This window comes from Cantharellus anzutake, assembly GCF_015039405.1.
Source record: "Cantharellus anzutake strain C23 chromosome Unknown EI90scaffold_1, whole genome shotgun sequence".
NCBI lineage: Eukaryota > Fungi > Basidiomycota > Agaricomycetes > Cantharellales > Hydnaceae > Cantharellus > Cantharellus anzutake.
This window is the reverse complement of record NW_024066951.1, coordinates 1,454,361-1,480,500: the sequence shown is the minus strand read 5'-3', so window position 1 is coordinate 1,480,500 and position 26,140 is coordinate 1,454,361. Positions and strand designations below refer to the sequence as shown.

The window sequence follows — 26,140 nt, the reverse complement described above, 5'->3', positions numbered from 1 at the left end:
GAATTGTATTCACACCCAGTTCGCAAAGTAGCTCACCCAGCTTAACTTTGAACTAAACACCACTTTGCATACATATTATATATGGCCTTAGGCTCCCAGAAAGATGACAGGAAACGGTAGAGAATATAAAGGAATGTCCGAGAATGGCAAGAATTATCAAAAGTATGAGTTCAACTGTCGTTATACCCGCTGGAGGAAAGCACTCGTTGTGATCAGCTACGTCAAGAACATGCTGAAACGGTGAAGAAGGGCGGGTAAAACCATTCCTTAGCACACGCAATGCCAAAACCCACTGGACGTGTAACCAAATGTCTCCGGCTCCGTCCTGTCATCTTAGCCCCCTCACGCTCAACACACCAGTCGAATGAAGGATATAACACTTCCAATATATCCTTGCATGGCTCAGAAAATACGCCACTGAATCCATAACCAGCATTGCTGCTCCTTCGGAAGTGGAGTCCCCAGACGATAAAGATGACAACCCTGATGAATCAGAATAAAGTGTGGACGATAGTACGGAGGGCCCGGAACTAGACGACAAAGAGGGGAGGGATGGTATATTCGTCCATCAATGATCGTTTCGATAGAAGGATCGGATCAGAGGAAAGCGATGTAAGGAATGTAGGGAGGTTTGAACCGCAGGTGTTTCCCAGTATGTACTGTACTAGTAGGTCCGATGTGAAAAGTTGTCGGGACAGGAGATGAAGTATGTTTGAGATTTCAGACATGATGGCTGGGTCACAGTCGGCACGCGTGGCATCTGCGGCGAGTTTGCCGAATCAAGTCCAAAACTCGCGAAACCCGCCACGGTTGACGTCACCCCAACGCAAATGTTGATATCACACGCTTCGGACTTGGTGCTCCACTCGAACACATGTGGCGACGATTTCACACGTGTACTGCTTATCAAGTGTTGAGTCGAAGCTTGATGTCGATCGCTCTTCCGTATTGGAGTTGCACATCCCCAAGCTGTCACTGTACACCGTTATCCCTTCACTCCCCTGACCCGATGCACCGGATAGTGTCGACCTCCCGATTTCGTCTTTCCATTGTGCCAACTTGCATCATCCATCCAGACCTCAGGCTCGATCAACGTCATCGCTTATGGTACCGTGGTGTGCAGACAAACGGACCGGTACATCAGCATGAGCAAACAGGAGGAGAAATGTGTTAGGCGAAGAAATGGGGCATCTTCGAGGTGAAATTGTTATTGTAAGATCATGATGCGCCCGCGATTCGTTCTGAGCGTATCGGCATGTAGATATTTTATCCATAGTTTGCAATCAAAAAAATGGAGGTTGAATTTGTTGGTGTTCCCGAGCCGAATATATATCCATGCCCACCATGTGCAGGCAGCAATGTGAAGGATGCAGTGACGAGGAGAACATGCTCAAATGTGGACCATTCGTGCCTCGGAATGACGTCCGAGATTGGTAAGAGCTTCCCGTAGGTTCTCGACTGATCTGGCCAATTCTCGGGTGTATGCTCCTGGGTTAAAAGTGACTAGCTGGTGGTAGAGTTTAACACTTTCTTCGATGAATGGGAGCGCCTCCGAGTGTTGTCCGAGATCCGAAAGAGCAGTATATAGATTGTTGAGTGATATGGCCAATTTTGGGGTGTATGATCCTGGGTTAACGGCAACTAGCTGGCGGTAGAGGATGACGCTTTCTTCAATGAATGGGAGCGCCTCCGAGTGTCGTCCAAGATCCGAAAGAGCAGTATATAGATTGTTGAGTGATATGGCCAATTTTGGGGTGTATGATCCTGGGTTAACGGCAACTAGCTGGCGGTAGAGGATGACGCTTTCTTCGATGAATGGGAGCGCCTCCGAGTGTCGTCCGAGATCTGAAAGAGCGTTACATAGATTGTTGAGCGACATGGCCAATTTTGGGGTGTATGATCCTGGGTTAACGGCAACTAACCGGCGCCGGAGTTTGTTGCTTTCTTCGATGAATGGGAGTGCCTCCGAGTGTTGTCCGAGATCCGAAAGAGCAATATATAGATTGTTGAGTGACGTGGCCAAATCCGGGGTGTATGATCCTGGGTCAACAGCAACCAGCTGGTGGTAGAGTTCAACACTTTCTTCGATGAATGGGAGCGCCTCCGAGTACCGTCTGAGATACGAAAGAGCATTATGTAGATTGTTGAGTGACGAGGCCAAATCCGGGGTGTATGATCCTGAGTTAACGGCAACTAACTGGCGGTAGAGTTTGACGCTTTCTTCGATGAATGGGAGCGCCTCTGAGTGTCGTCCAAGTTTGGAAAGGGCATTACATAGATTGTTGAGTGACGTTGCCAAATCTGGGGTGTATGATCCTGGGTTAAGAGCAACTAGCTGGCGGTGGAGTCTGACACCTTCTTCGATGATTGGGAGCGCCTCCGAGTGCCGTCCGAGTTTGGAAAGGGCATGCCATAGACTGTTGAGTGACTCGGCCAAGTGCGGGGTGTAGGAACTCGAGTCCACAGAAAAAAGGTAACGGCAGAGTACAACAGAATCATCTGCTGCCTCATATGCCTCCTGGAATCGTGAGAAAAATCCCAAATTGAAGCAAAGCTGGGTAAGCACATTAGCCAGTGTGCTGAAAGCATCTTCCGACTTGTGGACAACAGCCAACTGGATAAAATCATGAGCCAGTTTCATTAACATAATTTGTCGATAACCCATACCTTGGCCCACTCAGGGAGTAATAAGATCCTGATGTAGCTTTCCATTCTCACACAGACTTCCACCCACCGAGTTGCTTGCTGACTCAGAAACATACTAACTGGCCCAGCAAGCTCCTCGGATGGTTCCTTGACTCCACTGAGGTGATGGACAATGTGGTGACATGCGTAACGAAAGTGCTCAGATAGCTCCTTTGGAGGAATATGCGGCATTTCATCTTTTTCGAACAACTTCCCAATCAGGCCCAAGCCCTCTACAGAGCAGAGACCCTCATTCAAAATCTCGGTGCATCGCAGGGCAACCCTGGCATTATCCACCCCCACAGCTATGGGAGCGCAACGAGAGCTGATTGTTTGGGGATCGATCCGATCGACAATAAAATCGCGGAAAGATAGGTGTAAGATGCGAATAGGAATGTGGGAATCCTCAACTCCTGAGAGCAGAGGAGCAAGCTCAGCCAACGCATATTGAACAGAAGAATTGAGAAAAGGTGACAAAATTGCATCCCAGGCTGCGACAGACAGAGGCTGCTGAGCAACAAAGATCGCTCCCATCACAATCGGGTAGTCATGCGCGAAATCTTCATCCTCCCAATCAAACTTCTTCAAAATCCTCGTATACAGGTCATCCATCATCTTCTCAGTGGGCACCTTTGATCGTTTGGTCCCGGTGTCGAGCAGGCTCTCTAGTGTTATCATAGGATTCTTCCTAGGCTTCTTCATGTAGCGAAAGACGGTGCTGATCCAAATAAACAAACCACCCGCTCGTTCCAGGATCTCCTGCACCACACTATCCTCATCCTGGAGTTTATGCGCTAAATCGGGATGCCAATTCTTCAGCTCTTGCAGCTGGGAGCGGATGTATGCAGCACAGTCATGCATATTTGTGTCGTCCAGGAGATCAATGGTGAGGTGATCGATAGGAAAATGGCGTGAGAGGGAGCGATTAACAAGATCAACATGTCTCGAAGTAACGAAAAACTTTATGGAAGATGATAGCTTGGGTACTTCCTCGCAAAGAATCTTAGCAAGGGGTTGATATGCTTCTTCATCGCATTCATCTAAAGCGTCGATGATGATCACCATGGGACAGTCGGAAGGCGGAGGTTTATGGAGTAGAGATGGAGCCACCAATTTCTTGAACTGCATCGTGAATGAAGCTGTTGAGAGACTAGGGTCGCTTCGAAGAGCAGAGGTAATGAAAGTGCGGTAAATGGGGTCATGGTCTGCCAAAGCTCGAGCCATGCCACTGAATAGAAGATCAGGCCGCGACCGTTCACCTGCTTTGAAGAAGAAGTGCAATAACAGGGTAGCATCCCCTTCGCTGGCACATCGTTCTGCTATCGTGAGTGCAATCGAAGTCTTGCCAGCGCCGGCCACGGCAGTCAACAGCATTAGCCGGTTCTCACTATCCCCAGTGTTGCGGCACCATCCCATGATACGCTCAACGAGATCAACTCTAGTGTCTTTCAGGCACACCTGAGTGGAATCATCATGGGCAAGATGAAAGTATCGGAGATTATCGAGAATCTTGTCATCGTGTAGACGGCGTTCTATGGCCGCTAATTTGGAGCCAGTCATTAAGTTCGTGCTAAGCTGCATCGGCCGAAAATCAGAATGTTATGGAACGATACTGTAAGGAAAGCTACCTGAAACGATGCCAATGCTTTGTCAAAATCTTTCTTTAGGCCGTCAATTCTTCCCGGGTCTCTCAAGTAGGAGAATGTTTTTCTGATAGCCGATCGTTTTTCTACGTTTTCCCGTCTTTCAATTTCGGACGTAATCTTCTGTAGCGCGCTAGGACTTGATGTGAGTACGATATCGAGGACCACCAAAACGGATACAGACTTACCCATCAAGCTCTGTGGCGCTTTCCACCCATGGCTTTGCCTCTTCCGCTGACACATCATCGGACTTTATGGCTGAAGATACCTTGGTCATGGCGCTCGCTACGTATTCACCGAAATCAGTCCATTCCTTTGCGTTCTCCTTGAACTTCTACGTGGCGCAAACCAGTGTGAGCTTTCATTCGTGGACAAGCATAAATCATTACCAACTTTCACTTCGTCGAAGATGAAAAGTGCAGCGCTAGTCGCACTCTTTAGGGGTGGACACCAATCAGCCGCGGCATTGACGCCTCTAAGAGTTAAAACCGCCGGGTTACCCCCCCCTGCGAGGAGATCATTGGTCTTTTGCCTCAGAGTTTCAGCCTCTTGCTGCAGCGACATGGTCGATAACGGACAAGTAGATGGAGGACAGAGCTTTGGGCACGCAGCACACGTGTGAGCCCCTAAACTAGAGCCACGAGGCCTCCGTCTGATTATGGAAGATTGAGGATGGATATGATATGTGCATTGACTATTCGGTCGACATCATGCAGCCTGGGACCTATCAGCGGCAAATTCTAGGGGTGACATGACCAGTAGTATCATGCCGCCTAGAACTGGAAGCAGGATGAATGTGATTAGGAATCAGAACTAGATATGGGCGCGGCGACCGCTTCGTACAGAGAGCCGGCGGTAAACGCCGGTGGGGGAAGCGTACGCGACGTATGTCAGTGGAGGCTGGGATCCAGTCTAGCCTTTCATCAGGGTCTTGGAGTGCTTTCATGTGCTTCACTAATAGGATGCCGGGAAGTGGCCGGGCGCCGGCTTTGCGCTCGTTAATGCCTCCTTGGACAATAAAGATACTTATCGTTACTGGCGATGCACTTCAATTTGGTTGATAGGCTTTGTTGATGCGCCAACACATTGGTGGCACCAGTTTCCGATACTCAGTACCCCAGTTTTCGTATGGGGAGAAGCAATAGGTTCGGCCAACTCTGACGCAGAAATCAAGGCTCAGGTACAGTCTCTCGCAAGTCCGTGGTAAAGGGGTCCATGCTTTTTCGCCAAATTGTGGCGTCTTTCAAACCACAGTGCAGCAATTAGCATTTGTTTTCACTGGCCATCTAGGACTACATGATCACCCAGCCCGAAATTTATCTCATTTAACACTCCCGCTAATACCCATGTCAATCACCGTGTCAATTTTCCAGGTCAAATCCTTACGGTGCTCGTTGACATTTAGGGTTGACTCCAGCCGACACACAACCATACGATCGTGCTCACTCTGGCTGAGAAACATCCCTGTTAATTCACCAAGCGTGAGTGCGCAGAGAACCTGCCCCTTACACATGCATCTCCATGTGGCACTCCTGTTCAGGCATGGGTTTTGTACTCAATATGCCTGGACATCGAGCCTGAAATCCAACCGGTCACAGGAATTGCCGATATGTGTCTCGGGACCGCTCGACGCCGAGTGGGCGCGTTGAAGGAACATCTCTTTCACTTCTATCGGTGTACTGAATGTCGAAGCGGTTGAGCCGCGGTTTGTTAATGCGACGCCGGTTCTTACTGAGGTGCACACAAATCTCACTTCAGTCCAAGGAGCTCAACCAATGATGATGCGATCCCTCTTCCTCTGCCCTCGCGCCTCTTCCCGCCGCCATCCTAGTGCACCTCACTATGCCATTTTCCGTAACGGTCTCGTTCTATTCTCTTTCTTACCCTCCCTTCTCCCTATCACAATTTCTGTCAAGTGCCCTACCTTTGGACATTTGTAAGGGAATGCAGGCAGAAACGATGGCGCCTGATTTGCTACGACATTTTACTGTAACAAGGACTCCTCCGCCAATGTCTCATCGCCATCACTACTGAGTATAACTGATTCTTTCCCCCCTTTTATTGTGGATTACTGCTCTGCTTTGAGGTGGGTTGTGTTGGAAACAAAGGCTTATTGGTTTCTTCCTCCTTTTCGTCCACGAAACTTGGGAACGGGCCCTTAAAAACTCCCGAAACGTTAATCTCTCAGGACAGCCATTTCGAATTCGTCTGTGTGTCGGGTCGCCTGTGTCTAGGCAGTAATGGTTTGGGTGGAAACGGGATATTCGCGTACCTACGTGGCTTTGCACTACGCGTCAAACTATCTCCGGACTCTTCTGCCTTTCGCCCTCCACTCGTAACCAACCTCCATGCTCCGACCCTCCTTCCCTTCATCCTATCATACCCGATACCCTCATGCTTCTTCGGCAAACCCGCACAAGAATAGGCGCCCAATGTCAGCCAAATTCCCGACTCCCCCTGGCGAAACTTCACAAGCCCATTTCTGTCCGCTTCGCATCGCTCTCTAAAGTGAATGATATAGGAGGTGTCGTCTGGGACCCTTGTCTTTGACCTTGGAATTGTGCAGTCGTTTCTGCTGACCGACCACTTTCATCCCAGCATTTTCTTCCCGCATCTATGATTACTCTCCATACCTCTCCATACCGAAGGCTTCGATTCTTGAGGTCCATTCGGACTATCAGCCAATATTTTCGATTTACATCAGACAGAGACGACGCTCTTCGGATAGAACGTCCATATAGCCCATGGTTTTCTGAATTAAGCGGTAGAAGGTGATTACACTCTAAAGGAGTGGGTGATACTGTCGACATCCGTGGCCTTGGTTCCCACTTTGAGTTTCGTAAAAATGGATGATGGCAATTCCATCCTGCGTAGACTTCTGGTGGAGCCGGCGTCACGTCCTTCTTCTTTCAGCTGCTTTTTTTTTTTTGCAAGTTCGGGTAAAGAGACGGCGACACCACGCATTGCTCTGCGTCATTCTTCACCTAATCCTGAAGAACTCCCACTGTCCATGATTCTCTCAAGGATTCACTTGCGCTTTGAGACAGATCGCTGTATCGAGTACAAGAATACGGAGATTCTCAGAAATGAATTGATTCCCTTACCAAGCTCGGCCCCTAGAGCTCCGCCATTCATATTCGCACTCCAGAGTCAAAAAGTCCTATTAGTAAGGATCCTAGATGCATATGGACATCGCGTGCAGGTAGCGTTGGTAGTCAGATCGATCCACTAACCGGGCAAGCGACATGAGGAATTCATAGATGAAAGGAAGCGCCTATTGAGGTGACTTGCACCGATAGAGCTGAAAGACTGGACGATGACTGAGCAAATTACCGAGAGTGAATAATGGCGAGTACGTCGGTGAGTAACATCGGCCAACCTTGGTCCCTAGTTGAGTGGAAATATGGTCTTACCGTACAAATCTGATGGTCCAGAACTAGAGGGTTCAATGCGCAGTCTGTAATGGTCGTCTCCAGGATATCCTATGCGCGTGATGGGTACCGTGATGGCTGCCCACCTAGCTGCGGAGGTGACCGATCAGAAGCAGTCTTGAGATAAAACCGCTCTAATATGTAAAACAAACTGAACAGCGTTGAGTTGAGTGGGATTATGAGCCCGGAGGAGAACAGCTAGAATGACCGAGTACGTCGCCAAATACTGATATGAGTAAAAAAAGGGGAATGGCTTAGGTTACAACGCACTCATCCCAAATGCGTGTTTGAAGGGCCTTCCACGTTCGGAAATGTCGCACGAGGCCCTCTTTCGTCTCAACCGTTTTTCCCCACCTGAAAGTTCCGCTCCCACTGTCTGACGAGCCAGAAATCCACGGAATGAAGTGATGGGAACGAATCATCCCAGCATCATCGTCATTAAGGAGAAAGGGGTATGGAAATAGCCCCTCCTATTTGGCTCGCTCAGATCGTGAATTACCCTGACCGAAATGCTGATTCTCCCGGATGGAGGAACAGTGCTAGAAACGGTGAATATGCGAGGAAGGATGCTTTGGATAGAGGCAAGCATCACTTCGCTTCCTGGGTCAACCTACGCACCCAAAGAAGCAGCGGGACGACAACGTCGGGACTTGTCATACAGAAACCATACTGAATAAAAGGTGATACGGCCCGGCTGCCAAACTTGGCTAGCTGCGCACATGGTGTGAAGGCGGATAACGAATTGGAATGACATCAAAACATGGAGGATTCCACATGAAGGAGAACACGCTCCCATGCAACAGGAACGATCTCGATGATCAATGTCGCTGTCCGTTGAACCGCTTGGTGCAACAATGGTGTTTCTCAAAACTGAGGAATGGCGTCCGCTTTGCACCGTGTGGTAATACTGTATCCACGGGGATCCAATGTGATTCACAAGCTAGGATAGGAAATAGCAGGTGGCCCCCTAGACTTGGTTAACGACACTGTCGAATACTCCACCATTAATCCCTAGGGACTCCACGAGTGTCACGCGCGCAGCAGGTAGACAGTACCAGAATAATCCAGACCATCCAATGGCTGGGAAAGCTGGCGCATCCGTAGGTGTTAGGTCATTCGTGTTGCCAAAAGAGTCTGGGAGTGCAAGTGCCATCAGGCAAAGTAGCGAGCCCGGAAGCATGTTCCATAGCGCAATCATATCCGAAACTATAGCCTTCGGAAACAGCCTGAGAGTGATCGAGTTGGAGAACGAAGAGAAAGCGTATGCAAAAGGATTGTCTGAGCTCGTTGTAGAAGTGGGATTTTGAGGTGATTGCACTTTTGAACATGAACAAGAGCACGGCAGGATATCTAGGTTGTCCTTGATCAGACCGCCAAGAGACACTGGCACCATCGAGTATCGGCGGTTTCGTGCCGAGCAATATTAACGGGGCAAGCGGCGCTAATTTATCGCATTCTACCTCTACTGACATAAGTGCTACATCAGCGTGCTTCTTCATTCAATCCAGAGTGTTACTTAATTGATTCACGAAGATGGACAAAGTAATCGACATTAACTTCCTAATTATGATCCGGGTGGCGCACAGTCGCGGAGCAGGTCCATTCTAGGGTTAGGACCAACCTTACTTATTCACTATCCTGCTTACCGAACAAACGTTTTTGGCCGGAGAGGACAGTCAGTTGTAGCAGGAAGGGTCTTCAAGGTAGGGATAATCGCCTGGAAGTGCACATGTCTCTGAATTTCATCGTTTGATGAACGACATCCAGTAGTAGCACTAGTCATGTAGTTACCAGGATACATGACCATCCGACGACACCTACATTTGATGGCCACGAGATGTGGTAATACAGCGCAGATCAAACACGGGACGCACCCAAACTAGTAGGGAAGGCATGGCGGAACACCGATGGGCAGTCGTCATAGAATTTTGGGCAGCGAAATTCGGTTGGATCATAAAGTGTTGGGAAAAAGCGCGTGGTAAGCTAGGATCTGACTTAAGTGGACCAAGTGGCCGCGTTCGACCGCCAATCGACTTGTGCTTCGTCTCAACCAATTTACATCATCGATCGATCCAAACTCCGACGCCATTGGTTACGCAGAAACAATGTGCTCTGCAATCCCCCGACGTGCAAGCACCATTTCGATCCGTCCGTCAGGTACGTGAGAAAGAGAGTGGCAGCCGTCACTCAACTTTCCACCATGCTCCATTCGCGTGTTTCAACTCTTTTCGTCTTTTCCTTAGCGCTTTCGTTGGCCTGCTGCCGCTACCTCTCGTACAATCACTGCAACCACGACGTCCCATTCATCTTCTAGAGCAGTAACGCGGATAACAAGAAGACGAGGGATTCGGATGGAGGAACGTATGATGACCCTTCCGGGACGGACGACCATTGGGATGTTCGTCCTTGGTGGAGATGGGATCATGGTCCTTACTCGGATGACTGGCCATCGACGACGAAGATGAAAACCCTGACAAATCAGAATAAAGCGTATGGACGATAGTATGGAGGGCCCGGAACCAGACAACAAAGAAAATGGAGCTTCGATGGAAAGATCGGATCAGAGGAAGGCGATGTAGGAATGCAGGGAGGGTTGAACTGCAGGTGTTTCCCAGGATGTACTAGTGGGTCCGATGTGAGAAGTTGTTGGGCCAAGAGACGAGGTATGTTAGATATTTCAGACATGGTGGCTAGGTCACATTCGGCGCGCATGGCATCCGCGGCGAGTTTGCCGAATCGAGTCCGAAACTCGCGAAGCTAACGTCACCCCAATGCCAATATTGATATCACACTCTTCAGACTTGGTGCTCCACTCGAACATATGTGGCGACGATTCGACACGTGTACATACTGCTTATCAAGACAATAGTGCCAAGTCAAAGCTCGATCTCGATCTCTCTTCCGTATTGGAGTTGGACATCCCCAAGCTGTCACTGCACACCGTTATTCTTTCACTCCCCTGGCCCGATGCACCGAATAGTGTCGACCTGCCGATTTCGTCTTTCCATTCTGCCAACTTGCATCATCCATCCAGACCTCAGGCTCAATTGACGTCATCGCTTATGGTACCGTGGTGTGCAGACAAATGTCAGCAATGAGCAACAGGAGGAGAAATGTGTTAGGCGAAGAAATGGGCATCTTTGAGGTGAAATTGTAATTGTAAGATCATGATGCGTCTGTGATTCGGTATGAGCGTATCAGCATGTAGATATTTTATCCACAGTTTGCAATCAAAGAAATCGAGGTTGGATTTGTTGGTGTTCCCGAGTCGAATATATATCCATGCCCATCATGTGCAGGCAGCAATGTGAAGGATGCAGTGACGAGGAGAACATGCTCAAATGTGGACCATTTGTGCCTCGGAATGGCGTCCGAGATTGGTAAGAGCTTCCCGTAGGTTCTCGACTGATGGGGCCAATTCTCGGGTGTACGCTCCTGGGTTAATAGTGACTAGCTGACGGTAGAGTTTAACACTTTCTTCGATGAATGGGAGCGCCTCCGAGTGTCGTCCGAGATCCGAAAGAGCAGTATATAGATTGTTGAGTGATGAGGCCAAATCCGGTGTGTATGACCCTGGGTTAATGGCAACTAGCTGGCGGCAGAGTTTGACGCTTTCTTCAATGAATGGGAGCGCCTCCGAGTGTCGTCCAAGATTGGAAAGAGCATTATATAGATTGTTGAGTGACCTGGCCAAATATGGGGTGTATGGCCCTGGGTTAACAGCAACTAACTGGCGGCGGAGTTTGGTGCTTTCTTCAATGAATGGGAGCGCCTCCGAGTGCCGTCCAAGATTGGAAAGAGCATTATATAGATTGCTGAGTGACACAGCCAAATCCGGTGTGAATGACCCTGGGTTAACGGCAACTAGCTGGCGGCGGAGTATGACGCTTTCTTCAATGAATGGGAGCGCCTCCGAGTGTTGTCTGAGATCGGAAAGAGCAATATATAGATTGTTGAGTGACAGGGCCAAATCCGGGGTGTACGATCTTGGGTTAACAGCAACTAACTGGCGGTAGAGTTTGACGCTTTCTTCGATGAATGGGAGCGCCTCCGAGTGTTGTCCGAGATCCGAAAGAGCATTATATAGATTGTTGAGTGACATGGCCAAATCCGGGGTGTATGATCCTGGGTTAACAGCAACTAACTGGCGGTAGAGTTTGACACTTTCTTCGATGAACGGGAGCGCCTCCGAGTGTCGTCCGAGTTTGGAAAGGGCATTACGTAGATTGCTAAGTGACATGGCCAAATCCGGGGTGTACGATCCTGGGTTAACGGCAACTAACTGGCGGTAGAGTTTGACGCTTTCTTCAATGAATGGGAGCGCCTCCGAGTGTCGTCCGAGATCTGAAAGAGCATTACATAGATTGTTGAGTGACACAGCCAAATATGGGGCGTATGATCCTGGGTTAACAGCAACCAGCTTGCACCGGAGTTTGACGCTTTCTTCGATGAATGGAAGTGCCTCTGAGTGCCGTCCAAGATTAGAAAGGGCATGGCATAGACTGTTGAGTGATGTGGCCAAATCCAGGGTGTAGGAACTTGAGTCCACAGAAAAAAGGTAACGGCTGAGTACAACAGAATCATTTGCTGCCTCATATGCCTCCTGGAATCTTGAAAAAAATCCCAAATTGTACTGAAGCTGGGTAAGCACATTAGCCAGTGTGCTGACAGCATCTCCCGACCTGTGGACAACAGCCAACTGGATAAGATCATGAGCTAGTTTCATTAACATAATTTGTCGATAACCCATACCTTAGCCCACTCAGGGAGTAACGAGATCCTGACATAGCTTTCCATTCTCACACAGATTTCCACCCACCGAGTTGCTTGCTGACCCAGAAACATACTAACCAGCCCAGCAAGCTCCTCAGAGGGTTCCTCGACTCCACTGAGGTGATGGACAATGTGTCGACATGCATAACGAAAGTGCTCAGATAGCTCCTTTTGAGGAATATGCGGCATTTCATCTTTTTTGTACAAGTTTTCAATCAGGCCTAAGCCCTCTACAGAGCAGAGACCCTCATTCAAAATCTCGGTGCATCGCAGGGCAACCCTGGCATTATCCACCCCAACAGCTATGGGAGCACAACGAGAGCTGACTGATTGGGGATCAATCCGATCGACAATAAAATCGCGGAAAGATAGGTGTAAGATGCGAACCGGAATCAGGGAATCCTCAACTCCTGAGAGCAGAGGGGCGAGTTCGGCCAACGCATATCGAACAGAAGACTTGAGGAAAGGCAACAAAATCGAGTCCCACGCAGTGATGGACAGAGGCTGCTGAGCAACGAAGATTGCTCCCATCACAATTGGGTAATCGTGCGCAAAATCTTCATTCTCCCAAGCACACTTCTTCAAAATGCTTGTATACAAGTCTTCCATTATCTTCTCAGCAGGGACCTCTCGTTGTTTGGCACCAGTGTCGAGCAGACTTTTTAGTGTCCTCATAGGATTCTGGTTGGTCGTCTTCATGTAGCGAAAGATGGTGCTGATCCAGATAAACAACCCATTTGCTCGTGCCGAGATCTCCTGTACCATTTTATCCTCATCCTGGAGATTGCGCTGTAAATCCCGATGTAACATCTTTAGCTTTTGCAGCTGGAAGCGTATGAATCTAGCACAATCCTGCGCATTTGCTTCATCCGAGAGATCAATAGTGAGGTGATCAATAGGGTAATTGGGGGAAAGGTAGCGATTCACGAGATCAAATTGTCTCGATGTGATGAAGAATTTTATGGAAGATGGTAGCCTGGGCACTTCCTCCCCAAGAATTTCGGCAAGGGACTCGAACGCCTCTTTGTCACATTCATCTAAAGCATCAATGATGATCACCATAGGATGATTGGAAGGTGGAGGTTTACGGAGGAGAGACGGGGCGACCAATTTCTTGAACTGCGTCGTGAATGAAGCTGTTGAGAGACTGGGGTCCTTTCGAAGAGCAGAAGTAATGAAAGTGCGGTAAACAGAATCATGGTCTGCCAAAGCTCGAGCCATGCCGCTGAATAGAAAATCAGGCCGCGACCGTTCGCCCGCTTTAAAGAAGAACTGCAGTAACAGGGCAACATCCCCTTCGCTAGCACATCGTTCTGCTATCGTGAGTGCAATCGATGTCTTGCCAGCGCCGGCCACGGCAGTCAACAGCATTAGCCGGTTCTCACTATCCCCAGTGTCGCGGCACCATGCCATGATACGCTCAATGAGATCAACTCTAGTGTCTTTCAGGCACACCTGAGTGGAATCATCATGGGCAAGATGGGGGTATCGGAGACTATCGAGAATCTTGTCATCATGTAGACGGCGTTCTATGGCCGCTAATTTGGAGCCAGTTATCAAGTTCGTGCTAAGCTGCATCGGCCAAAAATCAGAATGTTATGGAACGATACTGTAAGGAAAGCTACCTGAAACGATGCCAATGCTTTGTCAAAATCTTTCTTTAGGCCGTCAATTCTTCCCGGGTCTCTCAAGTAGGAGAATGTTTTTCTGATAGCCGATCGTTTTTCTACTTTTTCCCGTCTTTCAATTTCGGACTTAATCTTCTGTAGCGCGCTGGGACTTGATGTAAGTACGATATCGAAGACCACCAAAACGGATGCAGACTTACCCATCAAGCTCTGTGGCGCTTTCCACCCATGGCTTTGCCTCTTCCGCTGACACATCATCGGACTTTATGGCTGAAGATACCTTGGCCATGGCGCTCGCTACGTATTCACCGAAATCAGTCCATTCCTTTGCGTTCTCCTTGAACTTCTACGTGGTGCAAACCAGCGTGAGCTTTCATTCGTGGACAAGCATAAGTCATTACCAACTTTAACTTCGTCGAAGATGAAAAGCGCAGCACTAGTCGCATTCTTTAGGGGTGGACACCAATCAGCCGTGGCATTGACACCCCTAAGAGTTAAAACCGCCAGGTTACCCCCCGTTGCGAGGAAATCATTGATCTTTTGCCTCGGAGTTTCAACCTCTTGTTTCAGCGACATGCTCGACAACGAACAAGTGGATGGATGAGAGCGCTTTGGGCACGCAACACACGTGTGAGCTCAGAAGCTAGAGCCACGAGGCTTCCGTCTGATTATGGAAGGTTGAGGAAGAATATGATATATGCATTTGGTCGATGCCAAAATCCAACAAATTCCATGACCCGAACTAGTTAGGTAATTGGCATGGATCATAACATCAAGTCCTCGCTTCTCTACTGTTCTCTACTACACGAGAGCCCGTATCATGCCGCCTAGAACGATGAGCGTGATTAGGAGCGAACAAGGACTGTGTGATGATGATGATGATAAATCTATCTCAATACCCCGCGGCTTTGTGATGTCGTGGCAGTGCGGCTGTCCCATCAATACATCGTAGTGGAACTTTCTATACATGATATGTGAGTAATCTGGAGTAATCTGGTTGGTATTGTCTGGTGTGGGACGTCACACTGAGGGACTGGTTGCAGCCGGCGGTAAGCGCGCGGTGGGGCACGTGTACGCGATGTGCATCAGCGGAAGCTGAGATCCAGTCTAGCCTTTCATCACGGTTTTGGAGTGCAACCAGCCTTCATACAAACTTTACTAGTAGGATCCCGGTAAGTGGCCGAGCGCCAGCTTTGTGCTCGTTAATGCCCAAAAAATGGGCCTCGGACAAGTATAGAGGCTTATTGTTTCTTTTTTTCAATAAAATCGTTCTCTGACGTTGTGACAAGTGAGTTAATCGCCTCATCCCGGGACATCGAGGGCGTAGGATGTAAGTTCGGACCCAGTTGGGTTAGCTCCCTAATTTATGTCTTGCCTCTGGATGGCCATGCGTTTGGGTTATTTAACTTGCGCATAGTGCAGGTGAGTACTCGCTGAACTGGTTCAGGGTTCCCTCGGTGAGCAAACGGGATTGACCACATACAGGAAGCGCAATCGGGCCAATTGTGGCTAGTAATGATATGCATGTCTTATCACTTTACTTACTCTCCCCTTGTCATAGATTGGCGGTCAGGTGCGCATCAACACTCAGAACCTTAATTTGGAACTTAGCTTGGTTAGATGTACGACCATGCACGCCGTGGGTGGGCGGTTTTTCACTTCTCTCTTAGACTTTGTGCGGCAGTCCTTAGCCTTGGCTGCACAGGCAAAAGGCCATTGCTGAGGCGCTGCATCAATGAGCTGAAGCCTCTACACTGATATTTACTTTCTTCGGGTTGTTGGCGCTGACAGTGGCTGTACATAATTGCTTGACATTTCGGCGTCTCCCGCGCGGTGACAAAAAGAACTGGTCATACGTTTGATCGCTGTGTGATTGCATCTCTATGCCAGAGTTACCTGAAGTTCATCGTATCGCTGGTATCGTACGGAGAGCAGCTCTTGGAAGACGGATTCGTGCTATCCAGTCTACCGAAGACCCTCTTGTGTTTGCAGATGGAATAACAAATGAGGTCTTTGTACGTTGAATCAGGATTCCGCTTTCCATTTGATATGATCTATGTGTTCACCGTAACTTTGGGAATGTCAGGAGGAGGAGCTAGTAGGCCGTACAGTCACGAATGTAGGGCGTTATGGCAAGGTTTTCTACGCTGAACTTGATGGCACAGGACGGCATCCTGTCATGCATCTCGGCATGACTGGGAATATGTACGTTAGGGGCACGAATCCTAACTTCTATAGGAGCTCTCCAAAGAAGGTGGACACACAGTGGCCACCCCGGTTCTGGAAAGTATGTATCACACCTTGCTCGCTTTAGGGGAGTTTAAAGCCAAAATCTTAATACAAAAATATGAAATGACATCGTCGCAACTCGCAAGTTCATCTGGAAGATGGAAAGCACACTGACTGAGCCGGAGACTGAACTTGTGTTCGTGGATGCACGTCGACTGGGACGAATACGATTGTGCAAAGATGTCCTGGGCGAACCTCCCATTTCGATGCTGGGTTTTGACCCAATACTCTCCATTCCAACCCTGGAAGAATTCTCATCGAAAGTTCTTAAGCGAGGCCTCCCCATCAAGTCCCTGCTTTTGGACCAGACGTTTAGCGCGGGAGTCGGCAATTGGGTTGCCGATGAGATTCTATTTCATGCTCGAATCCATCCCGAACAAAGATCTAATAATTTGGGGGAGAATCAGGTCAAGGAATTGTATGACAAGATGCAATACGTCTGCCAAACCGCTGTAGGAGTCGACGCTGATTCGTCACAGTTCCCTGAACACTGGCTATTCAGGCACCGTTGGGCGAGCATAAACTCATAAACTCGTCTTGGGTCCACACAATCTTATTGATTTTTCCATTAGGGGAAAGGGAAAGGGAATTCTTCGGACCTGAAGTTGGTGGGTTCACCGCTTTGGGGTGTTGTCCCACCTCACCGACAATAATCCTGCGAACTCAGCCGTCTGGCGAGCCAGCGTTGATCAAGTGGATCACTGTCGGCTCTCGCACGTCCGCATTCGTGCCCAAAGTCCAAGTATTGATGGGAACTAGAGGAGGGAAAGAAGGGACACACAAGGTAGTCAGAAGTCTACCAATTATACCGGAAAGACGTCATCCGAGTTTACGATAGGAAGGAGATGAAGGAGCCCATTCTTCAGGGGATTCTTCTTTATCCGAGCTGGAAGACCCGGAAGGACCAGAGTCTATCAAAACAGTGCGCCCCTTGACACCACGTCGCGTCTAACTGATCCCAAAGCGGCAACTAGACTAAGAAAAGAAAGTCATCGGCTTCAGCGGACCAACCTTCAAAAGAAACCCGCCATGCTCGAAAGCGACATAACATTATCGAAGTACCTTTACTCTGCTGTGCAATCTGCGCGATTGACTTACGGACATACTTGCAGGAATCGGCGAATGAGATCCCCAAAGTGAACCGACGACGAAGCTCTCGTCTGTCAGCCAAAACGTAATAGTCATCACTTTATTCCCTGTCCCGCACGGTTGTAACATAATGTTTCCCAATGTTGAGAACTTCGTTTTGGTATCAAAATGCGTAAATGAAGGCAAGCAACAATATGAGTATTAACTGTAGTTGTCTTTACCGTCGTCCTGCTTGATAATACCCTCCGCGTCCTTACTAATCATCTTCAACCTCATCCATCAATTCGTCCCCATCATCCTCTTGATCGTCTCCCTCGTCCTCGTCCTCTTCTCCATCCTCGTCCTCGTCTTCATCTTCATCCTCATCTTCATCCTCGTCGTTCCCTTCATCATCTGAACCCGACTCTCCTGCACTCTCCTCACCGAGCTGAACATCTTCGATGCTTCCTTCATTCTCATCCATCTCAACATCCACGTCCTCTTCATCCTCTTCATCACTCTCGCCTTCAACATACTTGGAAACCGCAACTTCTCTCCGAGCACGTCGAGCTTCGCCTTCCTGGGCCCATCTTTCCCTTTGTTCGTCTACTGCTTTCCCAGAGAGTGCAGCAGCGGAAACGAGCGCGGACTCGCCATTTCGTGAGCGCATTTCGATCTGCGCGAGAAGGAGGTCAAGACGGCCATGTAATGCCAGCAGGCGATCTTGGAAAGCAACACGGGATGCAATTGTAGTGTGAAGTTTGGCTAGCCGTTTCACAAGTTGTGGGTCCTACGAAAAATGCCATGTGAGCCCCGGGCCCGATCGAATGATTGACAAGGGTTAGTAAACTCACAGTTAGGAGGTATGATGCGTGTACGATGAGGGTTGCACGTAACCACTTTATCAGCACGCCGCCTCTCTCTGCATCTATTCCTGATCCTCTTGAAAACTTGAAACCCGCCGACCCTATGCCACGATTTAGACGGGATACACATTCCTGAATCAATGGCGCCGCAAATCTGGCTGGCAACTTCCGTATAGTACTTGCAACGACCGAGTCTTCACTGGTATTGAGCACTGTCTCGAGGAGCTCCGAGTCACTGGAATGTAATGCCTGAACGAGTGTCCGAGTGAGGGAGAGCGGGTCAGAGGGCTTTGATATGGTTGAGTCTTTTGTGCCCTCGGCCACTAAGTCTAAGTCCAGCGTTGATATGTGCGGAGGGGCAGAGGCGATGGCAAGTTTCTCTCCCAGAGAAAGCTCAGCCATATCACCATCCAGTTCAGCTTCGTTGTTCAGAGCAGCATAGGGGTCTTCTCCGTCTGATACCAATTCATTCCCTGTGCGAAGAGTTGACTCTTCAGCCTCACGATACCTTTGGATGGGAATCTACAAGACGCGCACACATCCGTAAAAATAATAATGTTTGTTTCGAGTGAGAAATGCTTACCCCGGAATCTTCCTCCGCCTGCGTGGGGTTAGAAAGGGGAGCTTCGAGTTCGATTTGGGGAATGTAATTCCCATCGTCGTCGAGGAAATGCTGGGAATGGCATTCTAAGTTTGTTCGGATAATCTCTAACGACGGGACGTACTATGGAAGTGAATACTGGTCGTGTGCCTCTGATATAACGGGCAATGCGTATTACCGGGGCTTCTTTGTTACTGGCAGCAAAGCCTGCCGTGGCCACCAAAGGCTCAGAAGGTCCGGTGACAATGGTCGAGCCTACACTGAGGTTGATTGGCGGCGCCTGCTTTTTGGAGAGCGATGATACGATAGTGGTAGGTATCGGGTAGACGTGCAGAGACCCTGATGCTGAAAGAACCAGTAGAGATATGGATGACGAAGTCTTGGAAAATTCGATGAATCGCACATCGGTGTCAAGAGGGATGGAAGCTATTAATCTTCCCTCTTTGATACTAAAGGACGAGGAACTGTCGCGGTCATCCGGGTCGCCTGGCGCAGGGATTTGCCATATCGAAACAAAGCGGTCACCCTCTGCAATCGAGGCAAGTATTTGGGAATCCGATTCGCTATCGGAATGGGAGACGGAAATCCATCGAAGACACAAAAGGCGGGAAGCATGTCCAATGAATGTGGCAAGTTCGCGCAACTGGCTGGGTTGAGAGGATTGATCTTCGTCATCTGTCTCCCTTGCGAGGCGCACGATTTTAATGGAATTATACCCTACGAATAAGGTATCCACATGGCTGCTCTTCGAAGAGAAGTGGGTTATAGAGGAGTAAGGTGTGCGACCAGTCCCAGTGGCCCCAAGATGTGAGGAACAACTGTTGATCAATTGCCCACTCTTGAGACTCCACGCGTTGAGGATCCCATCCTGGCCCGACGTCCAAATCATCTCATCCCTATGTTTGCTTTCGGGAATCGCTATAGAGAGGATGCTAGACGTGGACCTCGGACTCGACAACGAATGCGTGACTTCACTCGAGTAAGGCGAAAAAATTGTAATGTCCCCGGAAGAGAAGCCAATTACCAAAGATTGTTGCTGAATTGAACTAGCCTCCTGGGCTTCCGAAGCTGTCTCGCTATTTCGCTTCTTTCTGCTCTTGTGGCCCCGTCGGTGTTCCGGGGGCTTAATCCATTGCATACAGGTGACACGAGCATCCTTGAAGATTTTCTCCGACACGACCTTTTCAGTGGAAGTGCTAAACACGCGTAGCCGATGTTTGTCGACCGCGAGTGAGATATGTGCAAAGAGGTCACCCGAGGGGGAAAATGAGGAAAAAGACGCTACCGAGGCTGCTTCTACGATGACCGGTTCGAGCCGAGCACGCGGGCGTATTCGCTTCTTTTTAGGCTGTGGATCTTGCTTACTCTTCTTCGATAACGAGGGCGGCATTGTTTTCGCGAGTTTTTTTGGATTTTTGGGTTGAGTGTGGGCCGGAGAGCGCCGGTGTAAGGACGCGCGACGATGACAATAGACATCAACACAGCTGAATTTCATATTCTCAACGTCACCATCTTGCTGTCGGCTCCAATAATGTGGAGTCCTTTCTCCTATAAAGCTGGCGAGATGGGGGCATCCTTAGGTTCTCCTTCTCTAAAGACGTGTTGCACATATGATTTCCGTCACTTCCAGCGCTGAGAATCTTTTCTCCACCTTGTTGAATATCCTTTTTCGCCTTGTTCATGGCGTCCTGGACGTGCTCCAATCTGGTCTCATTGTAATACAAGCCATGGTTTCGTCCGCACTGGAGGTTGTGGCTGGGCTTCTCCACTCGGCTGCTAAATTGCTGACTGGCACGGCAGCCTTTATTACAGGCGAGTGATCTTGCTCTGTTGTTCTGTGCACTCCCCTCAACCAGTCTTACATTGTAATGCAGGCAATATCGTTGGAATACTGGTCCTCCTTTCCATTTATATTGGATACCAGAAATTTTATGCCAAGGAACAGAGAGGGAGGAGGCTCAAGTAAGAGAAACGAATCCGCTTGATCACATTGGAATCCTCCGAATGCGCCTCGATTGTTCCCCATGTACTAGCTGACCCTTAATAATGTCTCACCCATCATTGTATATGTCAATTCACGTCTGCCCCAGTTTTCCAGAAGCCGAGCTCAACAAACCATGACCGCCATTCATCACGTTTAGTTGGGTCGTTGCACTCTTCCAGAGGAGCAATGGCGCCTGTCCTACCCAGATACGTGCCTGACGACAACGTGGTATCAACCATACCACGGAGAATAGTGTTGGCGGCTAAGAAGTGGCAGCCTTAAAACGCGGCATATAGTGAACAACAAAGACCGATGCTTACCAACGGGTAACGGGGTAGTGAATGGGAATAGGGTCAAAACATACCTCCCGATTAGCTGCAGGATCCATGGCCACTCTCGTGCCAACTTGGTCTCAGGAACGAAGCCTGGTCGTTGTGGAGTCCATGAGATTGAAGGACAACATCGCACAACTACAACTTACCAGGAGAGATTGCCACCACAGAGGGCTTGTTCCCCTCAGAAGGCCAGCGACGATTGATTTCATCCTTCAAAATAAAGAATAGATGCATTTGGACGAGCTTCGATAGACCGTAGGCGTTTCGTCCTTCCCATTTGCCCCCTGAGAGTAGGTCCTCGATTGTGGAGGGTGCCACGACCGCTGGCAGGGTTATCATTTATTCGGCTCGGTACGGGGCGAATGGAGCAATTCGTACTTTTCGCAGGCACTTTGTGTTTCTCCGAACCCACCAGTACGATGCGCCCATCATCCGCCATTACGTGCAACAAACGCTTCAATAGAACAGCCTGACTAAGCGTGTTGACGAAAAGGGTGCTCTCGAATTCTCTGTTGTCTGGAAGTTTGACGGTCTTTCGAACGTTGCGTACGACAATCCCAGCGTTCAGCACCAGAATATCAATCTTCTTGTTAGGTTTGACGATATTCGACAAGACATCTTGCGCAAAGCGTTCGATAGAGTCGAGCGAAGCTAGGTCAAGTGGCAGCAAATGTGCCTTAACCTCGAGTGGCGACGGTGATGATTGCCGAACACCCTCAAAATGAGCTTGTAACGCTCCGTCGGAAGTCGATCGTGCACCGATGTATACTTCATAGTTGAACCGAGGAGTGGCTTCAAAATTTGTCGGGGCGTTTTCAATGAGTTTCCCCAGAGCTGCAAGGCCTAATCCAGCCGTGCCTCCGGTGAAAACTACGAGTTTAGACATAGGGTCCATATGTGATGCCAAGCTAGGGTAGGAGGGGATTCGATAGTGCAATGCTCAAGAAGCTCTTGAGGGATTCGGCGCACACAATGTAGAAATGCAGAGAGACACTAGTGCCGATGGAAGCTCGAAGTAGGAAGGAAAGCCTTCTTCGGCGGGATTTTACATGTGCGCGTGCTCGAACTTTCCGAGACTTATAGCGTGGATGGTATTATTTTCCCATGAAAGATCAGATCAGCACTACCTCGATGACTGCGTGCAAAGCGCTCCGGTCCGTTCAACTGCTGCTAACGCGAGAAATTCTCGCCGGGCCGGTCGCGGCAAGTACTGTAACCCGCTACTCTTGTTAGTCAATTTAATGGAGGGCACGAGATTAAATATGACTTGCGCCTCAGCGCCTCAGTTCTTCTTCTGGGCATCCGCCGTGCCCCTTGCTGGGTCAAGTACCCAATATTCATCGTATTACGCCTTTTATTCATCATCCCCGATGTTCAGTTTTTCATTGAGTTGTCTGGTCTGCACTTGTTTCTTTAGCTAGGTTTCTTATTCACGCTTCTCGATCGGTACGTCGGTTTTATCTTTTTCTTTTTACTTGCTTCCGCTGCCACGCTTCGGCCTCCGTGCCTTCTTATCTGCGTCCGCACTACCTCTTGCATCCGCGCACGCTGGAGTTTATTTCTTTGTTCTACGACTCTATTTTGAACTAATTTTCTTATCAGTTCGGTTATAGGAAGTTTTGAATATTCGGTCTTGCATAGGATGAAGGCGGGCTCGTGAGTTGGGACCCGGATGTTGACGGTGGCTTTTCGTTTTTCAGTTAGTGATATCAATATGTTTGTGAGAAATCAGCTCGGAAATGACCAAATTTCGGGGATTTTTTATTTTCAATACAGTTACTTAAGTCGAGCGCTTACACATAAGAGAACCCTCCGGAAATTAATATTCTAGAGGGGAAATTCCAACCTCCGCCATCAGGCAGATTGTAGCGAAATTCTATTTGTCGTATGGTCAGAATGGGAAAAAAGGACCCTAGGTTACAGAGGACCCTGTGCACAGAGTGGGGCCTAAATTTGCAGGACCCGTTACGGAGTGGCGGGGATATTTGTCTATTTGTCTATATCCGAGCAATATGATGGGGGTAAATTGGCTGTGTGCTTGCGTCCAGGGATGCTGGTGATATCCAAGCTTGGACATCCTTTCTGGTCTTCACAACATCCGTCGAGCTATGGAGTTCTCAACCGCGCTTATTCTCATCGCTATACTCGCTTCCACTGTCACAATGACCCTTGCTGCTGCTATTCGTAGTGTCCTGATGCCGAAGGGTCCAGTAAAGCCTAACTCGTACATCGTGTATGTCCCACGCACAGGCATAACATAATACTGGCTCAGGACTCTTACTTAGTGCGCTCAAATCCGGTACGGATATGGAAGATCATATCGAGGGTATCGCTCGGATATCCGCCCGGAGCCCTGGGTCAGAATTTTCAATCACTCAACGGTATAGAAGTGAGTGGATATCAGAGAACGCTGAAGATATGCTAACTTTCGTAGTCCTGAATGGCTACGCCGCACACGCAACTGGAGCATCTCTTACTCGCATTCTCAATTGCCCCGACGTTGATTATGTCCAAGCTGATGGCATAGCTTTCTTCGACTATGGCCTCCGCCAAGTGAACCATGAGGATGCGGATGTTTCAGTTGAAATGGGGGATGATCCGGCTGGACTCGAAGGACGTGCTGGCAGTGGGCCCGGGGATGGAGTAGATATTTATGGGGTTGATTCCGGAGTTTTCTATAGACACTTATACTTTGGTGGACGGGCTGCTCTCATCGCTGTGCGTATCTCTTTATGCACACACTCATATATGTTCACTCATGCCAGGATGTATGTGCAGTTCATGGACGGGTCCCTCCGGGATGTCAGCGGTCATGGCACAGCTCTCGCCGGGGTCGCAATGGGGAGTGTGTTTGGGAAAGCGACTTCCGCCCTGATGTTTGGGGTCAAGGTTACCAACGATGAAAACATTGCAGAGATCTCCAACGTAATCGCAGGCCTCGATTTCGTTGTGGAGCGATTCAGAAAACGAGGACGTCCTGCCATTGCGTTAGTGCCCGTCATCGGAGAGTCAGATGAGGGCCTTAACAATGCCGTCAGGGGAGCAATCGCCCTTGGGTTGCATGTTGTAGTCGGCGCAGGGAATGACGGGATGAACGCAGAGGGTTTCAGTCCAGCGTCTGTTGGTGAAGCTATCACCGTTGGCGCTATCAACAACTGTTACGAGTTGACGGAGTGGTCCAACTGGGGACGTGACGTTGATATTCTCGCCCCAGGTGTCGATATTGTTAGTACTGGGATCGGTGGCGAAACTGCAGTGAGCGTCAAGAGTGGCACTAGCATGTCAGCCGCGCAAGTTGCGGGCGAGTTAGCCGTTGCTTTGGGTCAATATGGACAGATGACTCCTGCCGCTCTAAAAGCTGCCCTACTACGCCGCGCCATTCCAATGGCTAAGGTCCAGCGAAGGGACACCACGAGCTTGGTGGCCGCCAAGATCTGACATTGGTGATGGTGACTTCTGATTCATAGAAGTAATAGACGCATATTCGGCACGACCTGCCTCCGCAATCTTTCCCTGTTCTCACCCCGCTTCTTGTACGAGTCAGTCATTTATGTGTGCTATTCATTTGTTTCATTCCCGTAGCCAGGTTGGTTATCTCAGAGTTTTTGCAGGGATGATCCTGGTTTCTAGGTAGAGGTGGTCCGCAGCCTCGTAAGTACGTGGCAGTGCGGCTATCCTACATGAGGGGATCGTCCAATGTAAAGGAAGGGCAGGTGTTGTAGTTTCGGGTTACATAGAATATCTTTTGTTGCAAACACATGGTCATCTCACACGAAGTTCGAAGTGCGCGGTGTATTTTCGTGATGACCCATGCGGTCGTTGCACCCGAGCCTAGAGGTTTGGGTTTGGAGGAACATAGTGGAAGGCAGCGGAGTTGCTGCCCAGCCGTGGGCACCAAATTAAACCTTTATATATTACTTCGGCGATGAGGGTAAAGGTTGTCGTCAGTTAGGTGGTGCAGCGCATGTGTGGTTGTGGCTATGTTCCCTTTCCTTGAGAGTTAGTGTTCCCACAGACTCGTACCCAGTCGGAGGAGCTCCGTGGACGCGCAAAATAATAGCTCTTTATGTAATGTTCTCACGTTCTGTACTCAATACAAAAGGTCACATGCTACGGAGTTAAACACATAGCCGATCACCTACTCCGGAAATTTGGACGCGACACTTCGCTCCTGGGGCAAAATGTAGTATGGCTGTGCTCCGGCACTGTCCGGCCTCTGTCTTCCCACGGCAAACAAGCTCGCTTCAAGGCTCTAATCGTCACACCCCTCCCCAAGCCATCACAGAAAAAATCCAAAACAAATGTAGTAGTTACCCCCACCCAAAATTAACCCAGCCCAACCCAGCCCAACCCGATTCATCTGCTTCTTGCTCATATGTGCTAAAATTATGTTGGAATCTTGTATTGCACACTCAAAATAATATTCTTTTTCACCTCATCGGCCAATTTCTTGGGGTGAGGATACTGTAGTGATCAACACCAGAGTAGGATTGGACTATGATTAGGTAGTTCTACCATGTTTTTCCCTTGACTGGGCTCAATAATGACAAAGTGCTGAGTGCGCGATACAAGATTCCAACATAATTTTAGCACATATGAGCAAGAAGCAGATGAATCGGGTTGGGCTGGGTTGGGCTGGGTTAATTTTGGGTGGGGGTAACTACTACATTTGTTTTGGATTTTTTCTGTGATGGCTTGGGGAGGGGTGTGATGATTAGAGCCTTGAAGCGAGCTTGTTTGCCGTGGGAAGACAGAGGCCGGACAGTGCCAGAGCACAGCCATACTACATTTTGCCCCAGTCAGAGGAGCGAAGTGTTGCATCCAAATTTCCAGAGTA

The 26,140-nt window shown here is 49.1% G+C and overlaps 10 protein-coding genes across 10 annotated transcripts; 3 read left to right on the top strand and 7 right to left on the bottom strand.

The window, feature by feature from the left end:
• Positions 1-1,282: 1,282 nt before the first annotated feature.
• On the bottom strand, positions 1,283-4,415 carry EI90DRAFT_39680 (uncharacterized protein). The gene is made up of 3 exons (XM_039067569.1): positions 4,314-4,415; positions 2,668-4,255; positions 1,283-2,614 (listed from the first exon to the last, which is right to left on the bottom strand). Exons 2-3 carry the CDS (start codon positions 4,243-4,245, stop codon positions 1,391-1,393), a joined length of 2,802 nt encoding a protein of 933 aa, XP_038923920.1. The 5' UTR covers positions 4,246-4,255; positions 4,314-4,415; the 3' UTR covers positions 1,283-1,390.
• Positions 4,416-4,471: 56 nt separating this feature from the next.
• Positions 4,472-4,973, bottom strand: EI90DRAFT_39773 (uncharacterized protein). The gene is made up of 2 exons (XM_039067573.1): positions 4,722-4,973; positions 4,472-4,662 (listed from the first exon to the last, which is right to left on the bottom strand). Exons 1-2 carry the CDS (start codon positions 4,890-4,892, stop codon positions 4,513-4,515), a joined length of 321 nt encoding a protein of 106 aa, XP_038923919.1. The 5' UTR covers positions 4,893-4,973; the 3' UTR covers positions 4,472-4,512.
• Positions 4,974-8,835: 3,862 nt separating this feature from the next.
• On the top strand, positions 8,836-10,224 carry EI90DRAFT_3010852 (uncharacterized protein; the record flags this gene model as incomplete). The annotated part of the gene is made up of 4 exons (XM_039056410.1): positions 8,836-9,054; positions 9,346-9,462; positions 9,611-9,916; positions 10,003-10,224. The coding sequence occupies 4 exons, from the start codon at positions 8,836-8,838 to the stop codon at positions 10,222-10,224; spliced, it is 864 nt and encodes a 287-aa protein (XP_038923918.1).
• Positions 10,225-10,976: 752 nt separating this feature from the next.
• On the bottom strand, positions 10,977-14,187 carry EI90DRAFT_39860 (uncharacterized protein). Its single transcript, XM_039067577.1, has 3 exons — positions 14,158-14,187; positions 12,512-14,099; positions 10,977-12,458 (listed from the first exon to the last, which is right to left on the bottom strand). Exons 2-3 carry the CDS (start codon positions 13,943-13,945, stop codon positions 11,097-11,099), a joined length of 2,796 nt encoding a protein of 931 aa, XP_038923917.1. The 5' UTR covers positions 13,946-14,099; positions 14,158-14,187; the 3' UTR covers positions 10,977-11,096.
• A 1,162-nt stretch (positions 14,188-15,349) lies between these two features.
• Positions 15,350-15,939, bottom strand: EI90DRAFT_3027995 (uncharacterized protein). Its single transcript, XM_039058033.1, has one exon. The coding sequence runs from the start codon at positions 15,684-15,686 to the stop codon at positions 15,525-15,527; it is 162 nt and encodes a 53-aa protein (XP_038923916.1). The 5' UTR covers positions 15,687-15,939; the 3' UTR covers positions 15,350-15,524.
• Positions 15,940-16,002: 63 nt separating this feature from the next.
• On the top strand, positions 16,003-17,315 carry EI90DRAFT_3027990 (Formamidopyrimidine-DNA glycosylase N-terminal domain-containing protein). The gene is given in 7 exon segments (XM_039058032.1): positions 16,003-16,175; positions 16,247-16,447; positions 16,536-16,879; positions 16,929-16,998; positions 17,011-17,057; positions 17,117-17,233; positions 17,288-17,315. 4 exon segments carry the CDS (start codon positions 16,044-16,046, stop codon positions 16,969-16,971), a joined length of 720 nt encoding a protein of 239 aa, XP_038923915.1. The 5' UTR covers positions 16,003-16,043; the 3' UTR covers positions 16,972-16,998; positions 17,011-17,057; positions 17,117-17,233; positions 17,288-17,315.
• A 353-nt stretch (positions 17,316-17,668) lies between these two features.
• On the bottom strand, positions 17,669-20,261 carry EI90DRAFT_3027978 (uncharacterized protein). Its single transcript, XM_039058031.1, has 4 exons — positions 19,109-20,261; positions 18,967-19,056; positions 18,372-18,905; positions 17,669-18,307 (listed from the first exon to the last, which is right to left on the bottom strand). The coding sequence occupies exons 1-4, from the start codon at positions 20,120-20,122 to the stop codon at positions 17,795-17,797; spliced, it is 2,151 nt and encodes a 716-aa protein (XP_038923914.1). The 5' UTR covers positions 20,123-20,261; the 3' UTR covers positions 17,669-17,794.
• A 180-nt stretch (positions 20,262-20,441) lies between these two features.
• On the bottom strand, positions 20,442-21,183 carry EI90DRAFT_3027975 (uncharacterized protein). Its single transcript, XM_039058030.1, has 2 exons — positions 20,859-21,183; positions 20,442-20,796 (listed from the first exon to the last, which is right to left on the bottom strand). The coding sequence occupies exons 1-2, from the start codon at positions 21,008-21,010 to the stop codon at positions 20,490-20,492; spliced, it is 459 nt and encodes a 152-aa protein (XP_038923913.1). The 5' UTR covers positions 21,011-21,183; the 3' UTR covers positions 20,442-20,489.
• Positions 20,874-22,289, bottom strand: EI90DRAFT_3027973 (uncharacterized protein). The gene is made up of 4 exons (XM_039058029.1): positions 21,682-22,289; positions 21,450-21,626; positions 21,289-21,393; positions 20,874-21,230 (listed from the first exon to the last, which is right to left on the bottom strand). The coding sequence occupies exons 1-4, from the start codon at positions 22,196-22,198 to the stop codon at positions 21,055-21,057; spliced, it is 975 nt and encodes a 324-aa protein (XP_038923912.1). The 5' UTR covers positions 22,199-22,289; the 3' UTR covers positions 20,874-21,054.
• A 1,017-nt stretch (positions 22,290-23,306) lies between these two features.
• Positions 23,307-25,029, top strand: EI90DRAFT_3027972 (peptidase S8/S53 domain-containing protein). The gene is made up of 4 exons (XM_039058028.1): positions 23,307-23,536; positions 23,589-23,692; positions 23,738-24,021; positions 24,082-25,029. Exons 1-4 carry the CDS (start codon positions 23,412-23,414, stop codon positions 24,739-24,741), a joined length of 1,173 nt encoding a protein of 390 aa, XP_038923911.1. The 5' UTR covers positions 23,307-23,411; the 3' UTR covers positions 24,742-25,029.
• The last annotated feature ends 1,111 nt before the right edge of the window (positions 25,030-26,140 follow it).

Excerpts from the sequence above, each read along its gene's own strand:
- EI90DRAFT_3027990 (XM_039058032.1), top strand. The coding sequence starts at position 16,044 with ATGCCAGAGTTACCTGAAGTTCATCGTATCGCTGGTATCGTACGGAGA. Across the intron at positions 16,448-16,535 it reads GGCCACCCCGGTTCTGGAAA|TTCATCTGGAAGATGGAAAG; the intron begins GTATGTATCACA and ends GCAACTCGCAAG. Across the intron at positions 16,880-16,928 it reads AAGGAATTGTATGACAAGAT|TTCCCTGAACACTGGCTATT; the intron begins GCAATACGTCTG and ends GATTCGTCACAG.
- EI90DRAFT_3027972 (XM_039058028.1), top strand. The coding sequence starts at position 23,412 with ATGGAGTTCTCAACCGCGCTTATTCTCATCGCTATACTCGCTTCCACT. Across the intron at positions 23,693-23,737 it reads AATCACTCAACGGTATAGAA|TCCTGAATGGCTACGCCGCA; the intron begins GTGAGTGGATAT and ends TAACTTTCGTAG. Across the intron at positions 24,022-24,081 it reads GACGGGCTGCTCTCATCGCT|TTCATGGACGGGTCCCTCCG; the intron begins GTGCGTATCTCT and ends ATGTATGTGCAG.
- EI90DRAFT_3027973 (XM_039058029.1), bottom strand. The coding sequence starts at position 22,198 with ATGGACCCTATGTCTAAACTCGTAGTTTTCACCGGAGGCACGGCTGGA. Across the intron at positions 21,627-21,681 it reads ACACAAAGTGCCTGCGAAAA|CGGTCGTGGCACCCTCCACA; the intron begins GTACGAATTGCT and ends TAACCCTGCCAG. Across the intron at positions 21,394-21,449 it reads TGTGGTGGCAATCTCTCCTG|GCTTCGTTCCTGAGACCAAG; the intron begins GTAAGTTGTAGT and ends CACAACGACCAG.
- EI90DRAFT_3027978 (XM_039058031.1), bottom strand. The coding sequence starts at position 20,122 with ATGCAATGGATTAAGCCCCCGGAACACCGACGGGGCCACAAGAGCAGA. Across the intron at positions 18,906-18,966 it reads AGGCGGAGGAAGATTCCGGG|ATTCCCATCCAAAGGTATCG; the intron begins GTAAGCATTTCT and ends CGCGTCTTGTAG. Across the intron at positions 18,308-18,371 it reads ACGCATCATACCTCCTAACT|GACCCACAACTTGTGAAACG; the intron begins GTGAGTTTACTA and ends CATTTTTCGTAG.
- EI90DRAFT_39860 (XM_039067577.1), bottom strand. The coding sequence starts at position 13,945 with ATGGCATGGTGCCGCGACACTGGGGATAGTGAGAACCGGCTAATGCTG. Across the intron at positions 12,459-12,511 it reads TACTCCCTGAGTGGGCTAAG|TTGGCTGTTGTCCACAGGTC; the intron begins GTATGGGTTATC and ends GATCTTATCCAG.
- EI90DRAFT_39680 (XM_039067569.1), bottom strand. The coding sequence starts at position 4,245 with ATGACTGGCTCCAAATTAGCGGCCATAGAACGCCGTCTACACGATGAC. Across the intron at positions 2,615-2,667 it reads TACTCCCTGAGTGGGCCAAG|TTGGCTGTTGTCCACAAGTC; the intron begins GTATGGGTTATC and ends GATTTTATCCAG.
- EI90DRAFT_3027995 (XM_039058033.1), bottom strand. The coding sequence starts at position 15,686 with ATGCATATCATTACTAGCCACAATTGGCCCGATTGCGCTTCCTGTATG.
- EI90DRAFT_39773 (XM_039067573.1), bottom strand. The coding sequence starts at position 4,892 with ATGTCGCTGCAGCAAGAGGCTGAAACTCTGAGGCAAAAGACCAATGAT. Across the intron at positions 4,663-4,721 it reads TCATCTTCGACGAAGTGAAA|AAGTTCAAGGAGAACGCAAA; the intron begins GTTGGTAATGAT and ends TGCGCCACGTAG.
- EI90DRAFT_3027975 (XM_039058030.1), bottom strand. The coding sequence starts at position 21,010 with ATGGGGAACAATCGAGGCGCATTCGGAGGATTCCAATGTGATCAAGCG. Across the intron at positions 20,797-20,858 it reads CAGTATTCCAACGATATTGC|CTGTAATAAAGGCTGCCGTG; the intron begins CTGCATTACAAT and ends AAGATCACTCGC.